The sequence below is a fragment of the Sardina pilchardus genome, chromosome 12 (genome assembly GCF_963854185.1).
Source record: "Sardina pilchardus chromosome 12, fSarPil1.1, whole genome shotgun sequence".
Lineage (NCBI taxonomy): Eukaryota > Metazoa > Chordata > Actinopteri > Clupeiformes > Clupeidae > Sardina > Sardina pilchardus.
The window spans coordinates 12,256,549-12,268,320 of NC_085005.1; the positions used below are offsets into that span (position 1 = coordinate 12,256,549).

At 44.0% G+C, this 11,772-nt stretch overlaps 2 protein-coding genes across 3 annotated transcripts in view; both read left to right on the forward strand.

Annotated features, from left to right (window-relative positions):
* ppp2r5a (protein phosphatase 2, regulatory subunit B', alpha isoform) overlaps positions 1 to 4,047 on the forward strand; it is a 62,345-nt gene extending 58,298 nt beyond the window's left edge. For both annotated transcript variants that reach the window (XM_062550389.1, XM_062550390.1), the window contains exons 9-13: positions 42 to 92; positions 420 to 539; positions 1,135 to 1,262; positions 1,914 to 2,015; positions 2,378 to 4,047. In XM_062550389.1, the coding sequence (XP_062406373.1) occupies positions 42 to 92; positions 420 to 539; positions 1,135 to 1,262; positions 1,914 to 2,015; positions 2,378 to 2,627 (651 nt within the window). In that variant the 3' untranslated portion in view covers positions 2,628 to 4,047. The remainder of the gene's footprint in view (positions 1 to 41; positions 93 to 419; positions 540 to 1,134; positions 1,263 to 1,913; positions 2,016 to 2,377) is intronic.
* A 993-nt stretch (positions 4,048 to 5,040) lies between these two features.
* opn8c (opsin 8, group member c) lies at positions 5,041 to 11,329 on the forward strand. Its single transcript, XM_062551386.1, has 4 exons — positions 5,041 to 5,158; positions 6,365 to 6,658; positions 9,597 to 9,913; positions 10,763 to 11,329. The coding sequence occupies exons 1-4, from the start codon at positions 5,041 to 5,043 to the stop codon at positions 11,327 to 11,329; spliced, it is 1,296 nt and encodes a 431-aa protein (XP_062407370.1).
* The last annotated feature ends 443 nt before the right edge of the window (positions 11,330 to 11,772 follow it).

Genomic DNA, 11,772 nt, shown 5'->3' on the forward strand with positions numbered 1-11,772 from the left:
GAAGTCTGAACTCACATGATGCGTGTAAACCTTTTGTGTAGGTTATCCGTGGACTCCTGAAGTTCTGGCCCAAAACTTGTAGTCAGAAAGAGGTAAGAGTCCTCCTTACACTGCTTCAGATATCTTTAAATCACTTTTTGAACTGTCTCTTACAGGATTTTTTTTACATTTTCCCCACAATTTTACGCCCTATGGAAATCCTGTATTTCTTTATGAGCAGCAAAACCCACACCCTGTGACTAAATGCTTAATCCATTGGACAGCAGTTACTGTGCTGCCAGGTTATTCATGTCTTCCTCTGGATTTGCCCCCAAGTGTGCAATTCCCCCTCTAATTCCCCCAAGAGGGCGCTATTGAGCTAAGATTTCTCCTCACCGAGCTCATGTGCTGCCCCCCTGTGGTCACTCTTCCCACTACAGGTGATGTACCTGGGCGAGATCGAGGAGATTCTGGACGTGATCGAGCCGACCCAGTTCAAAAAGGTCCAGGAGCCTCTCTTCAAGCAGATTTCCAGATGTGTGGCCAACCCTCACTTCCAGGTCTGGTCACTCTTACTGCCTTGTGCCTGCTGACCACCCTCCTCTGGCCATAGGAGTTATTTGCCACTGTATTATGTACTTAAGGAAATGTGCCAGTCCTGTGTAATGCTGGCTACAGTCATTTTTATTTGACTGATGTGATGAGATGTGAAGCACACACACACACACACACACACACACACACACACACACACACACACACACACACACACACACATAGGAGGGAGGGGAGGGGCTGTCAAATTAGGTTTGGGTTTTGACAGATGGGGCAGATGGGGGGTCCTATAGACCCTATGGATCTGAGTGATGATCAGAAGAGCCAAAAGCCACATGCATGGTTATGCTGTTATATTTGTAGATTTATTAAACCCTTGTTTACTTTTGTTACTGTTGTATTGTTGTTTTGTGTACGTTGCTTTAGACAAAAGCATCTGCCAAATCCTATAACCAGAACCAGAACCAGGACCATTACATGTCACAAATAGGGACTAAATTATAAATAGGACAAATGTATTTTTGTGTAGTGGCACTGAATTGAGATGAATAGTTCTGCTGTGTTGTGGACGAGCTGACCGTATCCCTGTCCCGTGTGTAGGTGGCCGAGCGGGCGCTCTACTTCTGGAATAACGAGTACATCCTGAGTCTGATCGAGGAGAACATCGGCACGGTCCTGCCCATCATGTTTGGGAGCCTGTACCGCATCTCCAAAGAGCACTGGAATCCGTATGTACACACACACACACACACACAGGCGCGCGCGCACACCCACACACGTGCGCACACACCCGCACAGTCACATTTTAACGGTTCTATTTTGGAGCTTTAACATGAGGGAAGAATTTACAGATCCTAACAATGATGGCAGTATGTTACAGATTTAGACAGGTCTGATCAAACTTCTTTGTTGTAGGGCTGCACGATTATCACCATCACAATATGAACCGATAGACGATAACATTTCGTCCAGTAATTTCTTCAGATTGTATATAGCAACATAGATTCCATCCCTAGTCTTATGAGACTATGTTTTATTCCAGTATTTAAGCTTTATTCCCAGTTCACCTCGATTTTGGTGTGCGTTTACACCTCCTCTTCCAAGAAACACCAGTTCTCCCCATAACAGACAGACACTTGCATAATCAATCAATATTCTAAAACCTCAATCGGGTTTCGTAATTTTGACTACCAAATCCGTCCAACCTCTAGTCTAGTCTGAAGTATACGTATGTTGTTGGAGGCATTGTCATGAAATACTATTGATGTACTATGCAGGAGAGTGATGACCCCTGATAATGCTTCTTGACCTTTAATCCTCTCTCTCTCTCTGTCTTTGTCTCTCTCTCTCTGTGTGTGTGTGTGTGTGTGTGTGTGTAGGACAATCGTAGCCCTGGTATACAATGTGCTGAAGACCCTGATGGAGATGAACAACGCTCTGTTTGACGAGCTCACAGCTTCCTACAAAGCTGACCGCCAACGGTGAGTTTCATTATAAGCCGTCAGTCAAGCTCTTGTGCACGCCCTCCCCCTCTCTCCCCCTCCTTTCTCCCTCTCTCCATCTCTCTCTCGCTCTCTCTCCCTCTTTGGTCTTTCTCACTGATACTTTTGTGCCCTTTTGTTCTCCTTGTTCTCGTAGTAATCACATTTCCCAAAAGCACTCCCTCTATTATGTGGTTGCTGTGAAACGGTGAGATGGATTTATTGATCGAACCAACACTCCACAATCGTGCCATATGGAAGTGCCAGTACCCCGACCCCTTCCCCACACACACACACACACACACACACACACAAACACACAGGTACTAATGTGCAGCCTGCTCCCTTCCCCCCCTGGACAGAGAGAAGAAGAAGGAGCAGGAGCGTGAGGAGTTGTGGAAGAAGCTAGACGAGCTCCGACTACGCGACACGCAGAACAACAGCCACGGAGCGCCCAACGCCCTCAACAACAGCAACAACAACAACAATAACAACAACAACAACGCCAACTCCAACCACCATGACAAGAACGCCGACTCCGATTCCGCCGCCGACACCACGAATGATGGCGTCACCACCACAGAGCAGGGCGCTACCATGGAAACCAAATGACACCAAATCCTTGTTTTTTGACTACTTTTCTTGCCAGTCTGAGATTGGTTTGTGACTATAAAGGAAGTGGGGATTTTTGGGAACAGAAAAAAAAGAAATTATAAATATATATATATATTTAGAAAACAAACAGCAGAAGGTTGCATTGGAGACCTCAGCAGTATAATAAAAAAAACTGTATAGAACTACTTCAGTTGCCAGCTGTGTGGCAGAGAAATTATATTTCAAGAACATTTAAGACTATTTTTGGATGTTAACGTGTGGCCACAGTATATTATGAAACTTTTAACTTTTATTTTTTGGTCTGATCAAAAGATTTATCCTTTCACATCTAGTTTCTTATCTGAGAAATGAACTTTTTTGTGATGTTTAAATGTATTAATGTGGGAGGAAAGGTGGGGAAAACAAAAGACTTGAAAAAAAGTTTCTGATTGTGCTGCACTTAGACAGACTCCATAAATGGCTATTTTAAAAATAATTGTGTGTTTTATATGTGCTTTTTCTTCACTGCTGCCAATGCTGGGGGTGCAAATGTTTCTGGCTGGAGGAATTTGTGTGTATGCATCTGAATGTGTGTGTGTGTGTGTATGTGTGTGTGTGTGTGTGTGTGTGTGTGCGTGTGTGCGGGTATGTGTGCATCTGTGTGTCTGTGTTTAATATTGGTTTATAATGTTGGTGAGAAGACATTATGAATTCACAATGCTTTATGAGGTTCTGGTTAGGGGAATGTGTGAGAGGTGCACTCTGCAACTTTGCTGGGAAACTACTCTGAGATTATATTTGCAGCCGTGGACTATTTAAGTATTAGACCAGCTATAGTTGCTGAAAGTGCACACAAATCTAATGTTAAGCCAGCTGGCATATTTTTTCCCATAAATTAAGATTAATAAAGGATGGTAATAGACCAGAGATGAGCCATATATTTTTTCCCAAGAGTGTCATTTTAATATTTTTTTTAATGGATGTTTGAAGTACTACTCTGCTCAAAAGGTCTTTGTGGTAGCAAATTCAAAATGTTAAGGCCTTGGATAATGATTTGTACCCGAGTAACAACATAGAAAACTGTGCACAGGTGGTGTGACCTGCATAAAATGTTTAAAAATGCAGGAGGATCATGTCATCATTCATGAAAAAAAAATGGCTAAGTACCACCTTTGGGCTGATTTTCATGTGTGTACTCCATGTAGGGCAGTCACTGGCCACTGCAATCTTGAATAGGCGCTGGTGGAAAGGGGGTTTGGTGTGGTTCAGGATGAACGTCTGTTCTCTGTGTGTCTGTCTAGTCTTTCTGATGCCTTTCTGTCAGTGTACCATTCCAATCTCTGTGACATACAATCGTGTGGGGGAAACTGTTTTGTAATGAAAGACCATAAGTGGTTTTGAACACCGTTGAAAAATAAAGTCTACCTTATGTTTCTAATCAATTTCCCTGCTTCTGATTATTCTCATGTTATGGCGCACAACGAGGTTTTCGCCACGTGGTGGCACCAAACCCCAGCTCATGGGGAAATAAAAGCGGTTGCTGTCGACTGTGCAAATTAGTGTGACGTAATACATTGAATGTACATGTGTTCATACTTTCATTAGTTGACGTGTTTTCCATTTTCCTGGAAATGGTTAAATGTGTCCCCCCTTTCAGCTGTGCCCTTAGGCTCCATAACATAGCGCGTTATTGTCTACAGGGGTTGTGTTTTCCCAGTTCAACCTATTTCTCTACTAATGTCAACTAACAGGTAGCTTATTTTAACACAGTTCCCTCAAGTTTTACTTTGAACTACAGATCTGCATGCTAGTCGAGGTTTGTCAAGGAAAATCTACACAAGCGGTCTTCTCAGCATTCAATATACAGCAGCCTATTAATGTTATATTGGGTGTGTGCTAGGGGCTCTGTAGGCTACCAGTAATTGTTTACCTTGGGGCCACATTTTCTAGCAGAGCCCGTGTTTTATAGGATAGTCTATTGCCTTATTACTCCAACTCATGCCCATGATAAATGTAGCCTAAGTAGGCTAGGCCTACTGTGTAAACAAATAAATAGGCTAACAAATATTGTTTTGAGGGTGAATATAGCCTACTTTCGATCCGTGATGAACTACATCAATATTAAAACATTTCATTCATTCACTGCCATTATAGCTTAGACGTGTCTCCGTGCCTTCTACTCACACATTTGAGTAATAAGCAGGATCCGGTCAAATTAGGCTACTCTCTGTGATGCAGCTTATTCGCATGCTTAAGGTTAGGGGTCCGCCCAGCTGTTCACCACGTGGCACAGCACCTGCACACTGGAATGCATTTCTCTTCGCTCAACCGCAAAAGCTGTCATCATTGCATCTTCTTTATAAAGGACTGGGACGGATGAATCTGAATGGACGTGGTTCATTCCCATCATTGCCCGAGAGGATCGTTAAAAATGGCTTGGAGCTCACCTGACAATAGGACATTAGATTGGACCTGGAATATCTCTGTTTTTACCTCCAAACTTGCACCCGCAGCTGATATTGGAGTAGGTTTTGCCATCCTAATAGTTGGTGAGTCTGATTTCTCCGATATGGTGAAACTGGCAAACATTCGTCTGAATTGCTCCGTGATGAGAGACCCTGGGTGTTGCTTGTATTCAAAGTTCGTTTGGTGATGGATACGAATTTCCTTAATGCTTTGTTGTCTTTTTAAAATGTGTGTTATCGCAGATTAATTTTCATTTCAAACATGAAAGGAAGCCAACTTAAAGGTTTTTTTTTTTTACCTTTGATGTTATGCTATTATGATGTGCAGAAGCGCACCAGGATGAAACCTGGTGTTCGCCTCAGTTTTGCCGAGGTTAGGGATGCGCGGAGTTGTTTCATTATTTACCCTCATTCTTTACCTTCATTGTTGAAAGACAAGATGTAAAAAAAGATGTAGGCTAAATGAGCCAAGCTCCTGCTCGTTACTTTCATGGACCTGATGTAAATCACTCAATTACTTCTTAATTGGCTAGACATATAGCCTAGGTGAAACTGAGTTGCTATAGCATCCAATTACATACACGCGCACACACACACACACACACACACACACACACACACACACACACACAAAGCATTCCATTAAAACATAGGATCAAAGATGCTGCTATTGACCGTAGACACTGAGTGTAACACTCTAAATCTCAAATGGTTGGAGTGGATAATTCTTGTCTTTGAAGAGTATTTTTCAACTCACCAGTCGTGTCACGTGTGAGGTCCGTTTATTAGTGCAGTTTGATAAACAGGCAGAGGTGGTCTTTGTGAAAAAAAAAAATCTATGAGGCTTCTTCTTAGGGATACCATGATTTAGAAATTCTGGGCCGATACCAATACCTGTGTAGGCTTTAAAATACATATATGCTTTCCTTTGTTTGTGTGCTGGCTTTGTGTTGTTAATTATTCCCTAGTAGTGGAAACAAAATATTTATAAAAGAAAGTAACTATTTACCTTTAAATATAACACAAACCAATGAACCGATTACCAAAATAATTGGCTATTAATTTAATGGTCGGCAAGTAATGAAATATTCTATTAATTATTGCAACCCTTATTTACAAATGCATGAATTAGTTGGTGTTCAAAGTTTGTTGATTAAAATTGTATTAAAACACTAAAAGTAATGTATCATAGCCAATTAAGAATAGCTGATGAATTACGTCAAATGCCTCCTCTTTCTTCCATTCTCCACTCATGCCCACCCTTCTCCCCACCTCCTCCCCCTCTCCCAGTTTTGTTGTCGGTATTTGGCAACGGCATGGTCCTGGCCACCTCGTACCGGCGCCGGTACAAGATGAAGGGCTCCGAGCTGCTGTGCGTCAACCTGGCGCTGGTGGACTTTCTGGGCTGCGTGTGCTTCTACCCGCTGTCCATCCTCTCGTCCTTCAGCCACGCCTGGCAGGGCGGCTACGCCACCTGCGTCTACTACGGCCTGGGCTGCTACATCTTCGGCCTGTGCGGCATGTTCACCATCGCTGCCATCAGCGTCATACGCTACATCAAGACCTGCCACGGCCTCCTCTATGGTAAGACCTCAAATCGATGCATCAGTGATGTGGCACAATCGATAAGGCAATGCACTGCAAAGTCTTTCATGCACAATTAACTTAATTTTCTTCTGGATCAATAGAGTATCTATCTATTCATTAATTGAGTGTGATTGGCCTTGAGTTACAAATACACTGTTAGATCTGATCTGATCATATCAGAAAAGGAATTGTTTGGAACTGAGACATTCAGACATCACATTGATTGTCCTTTGAGATGTGTTGAACTGCCATCTTGTAGCAGTCTTCTGCAAGGTAGCTAGGTAGCATTACATAATCAGCATAAACATGAGAACAGCACACCATTGGAGGTTAATTTGATATGTGCTGAATCAGGCACTGACTGTCGGTTGGTGTGAGATGTTTATGTGAGATGTGTCATCAACTGGAAACGCAGTGCACAAATTTCAGTCTTAGAAATCTGAACAAGGAGAGAATATGATGCCAAACAGATTGTGACTCAAATCATTCCTCTCCGATCACCATCACCCTTCATATTTTACACTACCACGACGAGATGAAGATTACAGTTTTTCTCGATTGTTAACACACATTTTCTGAAAACATGCCTCATACTCTCAGAACTCTACACACAAATCCAAAAACACGCACACAATGGGCAAAACTCCTCAATTCTCCTGCAAAATGAAATTTTACCTTCAAAACAATGTACTTTCTCCTCTAAATGGTCTTTTGTCCTCAAAAGACACACACAAACCATCAAGACATTTATAAGAACCATTTGAACACTGATGTGCTCAGTGTAAAACACTACAATGAATTGAAAACACCTCTTCTCCATTCATCATAATGACTTAGGCCTTTTTTTGTTCAGTGTTACACTACAAACAGTACTACAAACAGTAGATAAGCTCATACAGTTGATATGCTTACCCTATCAATATTTTGAAATATTTAATTGTTTTCTATTATTTTTCTTTGTATTTGCCGTAATGTTATGGCGCTATTTTCTAGGACCATGTTCATGATTTCAGTTTCCTGTTCAGGAGACAGAAGCCCTTGTGTTGGTAATCTTTCAGCTGCCAAGCAAATAGTAAAATATTGTAAATACTGTGTAGGAATACAAAGTAGGAATGAATACTTTTCCCAAATACTTGAACTTTATTTTTACAGTCCTACCGAACAGCCCACAGGCAATACTGTACTATGTGCTCATTGAGCTGTATTGTACCGTACTGCACAGTATTGATATGCAGCACTACAATGTTCTAGTGGCTCAGATCTCATCAGAGATTACAGTCTTTGGCCTCCCCGTCCTCCTCCTCTTACTCTCACTCCTCTGGCTCTGCCTCTGACTGTACTACTGTGATACTTTAGCTCGGATTGCTAATTGTAAAACTGTGTGTCAGGCGTTTGCCCATGTGATGAGTCAGTGTGCATGGTAGGGCAGCTAGCTTTAGAATTTGAATGGCAGTGTGTTCCTTGCGAAAACAAGAGATTTTCTTTATGAAAATTGAGTTAAGCAGATACACTCAAATTTGAGTGTAAAGCAGAAACAATTTAGCAGAATTGGTTCAGGAGGTTGGTGCATAATGCAGTTATTGGCCATTCTCAAGTACCAGAAATTGTGTGTAAACAATTGTTAAAAACTGTAAGTGGTGCCTGGAGCATTTTGTTAGCTACAAGGCAGCCAATCAGCATACACTTGATCATTCATGGGTGCCAGGGGCACAAAGCATCTGCTAAAATGGGCCATTTCATTCCCCAGCCTAGTTATAGGTTTATAAATGGGCTTATAAATTTGCATCTGAGCACGTTTCTGAGAGACCGTACTCTATGTTGCATTTTGTATGTGAAAAACAGACATACATAAATAGCCGTTTTGATGGGGAATATGTGAACGTTTTCACCATTAAAGGGATGGTGCGGAGTAATTTCACCCCAGGGTCCATTGCACCATGACCTCGAGCCAAACATCCCCCCCGAAGTGTTTAACCCTGGTCAAACTTTGGTCAAGTTAGCGCTATCAGCTAAACAGCTTAGTGCAGGTGCTAATGGAACCAACTGTATCTCGTAAATTACTCCACTAATTCATGGGTTTCATCAGCTCCCTTTCCAGGTGTATGAAATCAAGCACCTTGATTATCAACGCAGACTGCATGGTGCTTGATTAATACACTTGTGGCAAGGGACCTGATGAGACCCATGAATAACTCTCTGCTGCTTCCGCTACCGCTGTGTTGACATCCCTCAGATAATGTACATGTAGGCCTACACACACATGTACACACACACGCAAGTGACGTTGACGCGGCAATTAGCCCTTTTCACGTGATGTCAGACGAAGCGTTGCTGGGTATCCTCCGGCATGTCCAGCCGCCAAATACTACAGAAGAAGAAGAAGAAGTATTCATGGGTTTCATCAGGTCCCTTTCCACAGGTGTATACAATCAGGCACCTTGATTATCAATGCAGACTGCATGGTGCTTGATTGTATACACCTGTGGAACAGGGATAACATTTTTGTAAGCCTAATTGAGACCATGCAAGATGCTTCAGAGTGTAAAAGTCCAGCTTCAGAAAGTAAAAGTCCTACCATGTGGTTCTATCCGTGCGCTTAGCTGATCTACCTGGCTTAAGAGTTGTGCTAATTAAAATCAGCTGATTACCATCATTTCCCAACTATATTAGCCGTGGGTTATGCATTGAATTTTGCAAAATTTCCATACAAGGTTAATACATATGGTATTAATATGGTTTGTTTGTTTTAACTGGAATGAAACACTGTCCTGCGGCTTATGGCGGCTGATACACGGGAAATTACTGTAGGCCTAAGTGAAGGTGAATGTATCTGTCTGTTTCTCTTTCTCACGGTCTGCTAGGGGCTATCCAAGTGAAATTACTGTAAGTGAATGGTGAATGTATCTGTCTGTTTCTCTTTCTCGTGGTCTGCTAGGGGCTAACATCCAGCTGCTGTGTGTCTCCACGTGGCTGCTGGCCACCGTGTGGTCCGTGCTGCCCCTGTTCGGCTGGGGCGAGTACGTGCCCGAGCCCTACGGCCTGTCCTGCACCATCGCGTGGCGCCGCTACCACACCTCGGTCAAGGACGCCGCCTACGTGATCTGCTCGTTCGCCTGCTTCGTGCTGGTGCCTGTGCTGCTCATCGTGGCGTCGCAGGGCATGATCCTGCGCAAGGTCTACCGCATCTCCTACTCGCTCGCCGCGCACGGCATCCACACCAACCTCAAGAAGACCGAGAAACGCCTGTCCGTGGTGAGAGAGAGTGAGAGAGAGAGTGAGTGAGTGATTGAGAAAGAGAGAGACAGAGTGAGTGACTGAGAGAGAGAGAGAGAGTGAGTGAGTGAGTGAGAAAGAGAGAGAGAGAGACAGACAGAGAGAGTGAGAGAGAGAGAGTGAGTGGGTGAGAATGAGAGAGAGAGAGTGAGTGAGTGAGAATGAGAGAGAGAGAGTGAGTGAGAAAGAGAGAGATGTAAAAAGAGAGAGATGCTAGCTGTACTGAAGGACTGTATATATTTCTAGAGCAACAAAATGCAATGTTCTACAGCTGGGTGAATAAGGCTGTTGATGAATAGAGCAGTTGGAAAAGCTGCAATTATGAAATGGGCTGATTTATGAAAGGATGAATGAAGCGCGTTGTAATCATTGAAGAGAGAATTACAAATGAATACATTGAACACATGCAGTTCATTTGATTACCATGAAAATAAAAAGGACATTTTGTGAAATGCAAATAAAACAGAATGTACAGTACATGTGAACCCATGAAGAGGGGAAGCAGCACAGTGGTAAACATTCCCTACATTTATTTAGCATGAAATAGTCCAAATTTACATTTTCAACACTTGATATGTGCAACCTTTTTGCAGCTAAAAATGAGTTTAAGAGATATGCATGACATTACATTCTGATTTTATTTGCATTTCACACAATGTCCCAATTTTTTTTCTGAACTGGGGTTGTGTTACAATTATCATTGTAGATGACAAAGTCTAAAATGTTGCACTCCATCGACATTTTGCTCCACATACACATATAGATTCGAGCAGTCACTATAGGTAAATGAATGTTTAAAATGTGACTGTTTGTCTCGCCATCCCTTAGATGTTCTTCTGCATCAGCATGGGTTTCATCGTGGCCTGGACCCCGTACACGGTGGTCTCCTTCCTCTACATCTTCCACGAGGAGGACACGTACATGGCCCCGGCCGGCTTCGTCTTCCCCGCGCTCTTCGCCAAGTGCTCGCACGTCTACAACCCCATCATCTACTTCTACTTCAACAAGGCCTTCCGCCAGGAGCTCAAGTGCCTGCTCCGGTCCCTGTGTCCGGGCCTGGTGGTGTCCAACCGGGTCGGGGTCCTCCCGGCGCCGGTCCACCAGGGGTCCGTCGTGCCGGCCATCCAGATCCAGCTGCAGGAGCTGCAGGAGGGGAGAGCCCGGCGAGCAGACAGCGGCGGCGGCATTGTCGGGGGAGTGCGCGGCGTCATAAGCCTGGTGAAGTCGCACAGCCACAGCGGGAAAAGCCGCAAGAGCTCCTCGTGCGCCGCCAGGGAGGGCCAGGGGGGCGCCAGCGTCGGCCCGCTGTGCCCCTGCGGCATGCACAAGATCCGGGTGGCCCCGCTGGTCCTGGGGCCAGGCTCCGTGCGCGACTTTCTGCCCATCTCCAGCTGATCCAGCGGAGGATATACTGTGAAGTGTGCTGCCGGAGGGCAGGAGGGGCCCTCTGGGCCCAGGCTGGATTACTGGGTCAGACTCAGGCGATGGGTCCGGAGTCTGCTCCAAAACAAGTGGCCTGCGGTCAGAATGACTGTGCTGCTCTGGTTGGTGAGAGAACTTGAGAACTTCAGTTAGCTCTCAGGACGGTTACGGTTACGGTTACGACGGTTACAGTTACGGTTACGGTTACGGTTACGGTTACGGTATGGTTACGGTTATGTTTCTTAGCAGACGCCAAAGCGAAAACAGGGGCAGCACAAGCTCAGGTGCAAGAGAAAATCGTCCGTCCAATGCGCAACAAGCAGTATTACATCACCTTACTGCAGTTATTCTGATGCATCTGTCAACGTTTTTCTAATTATTAGATGCTATTAAGACCAATTAGTGTCAAAGCTGCT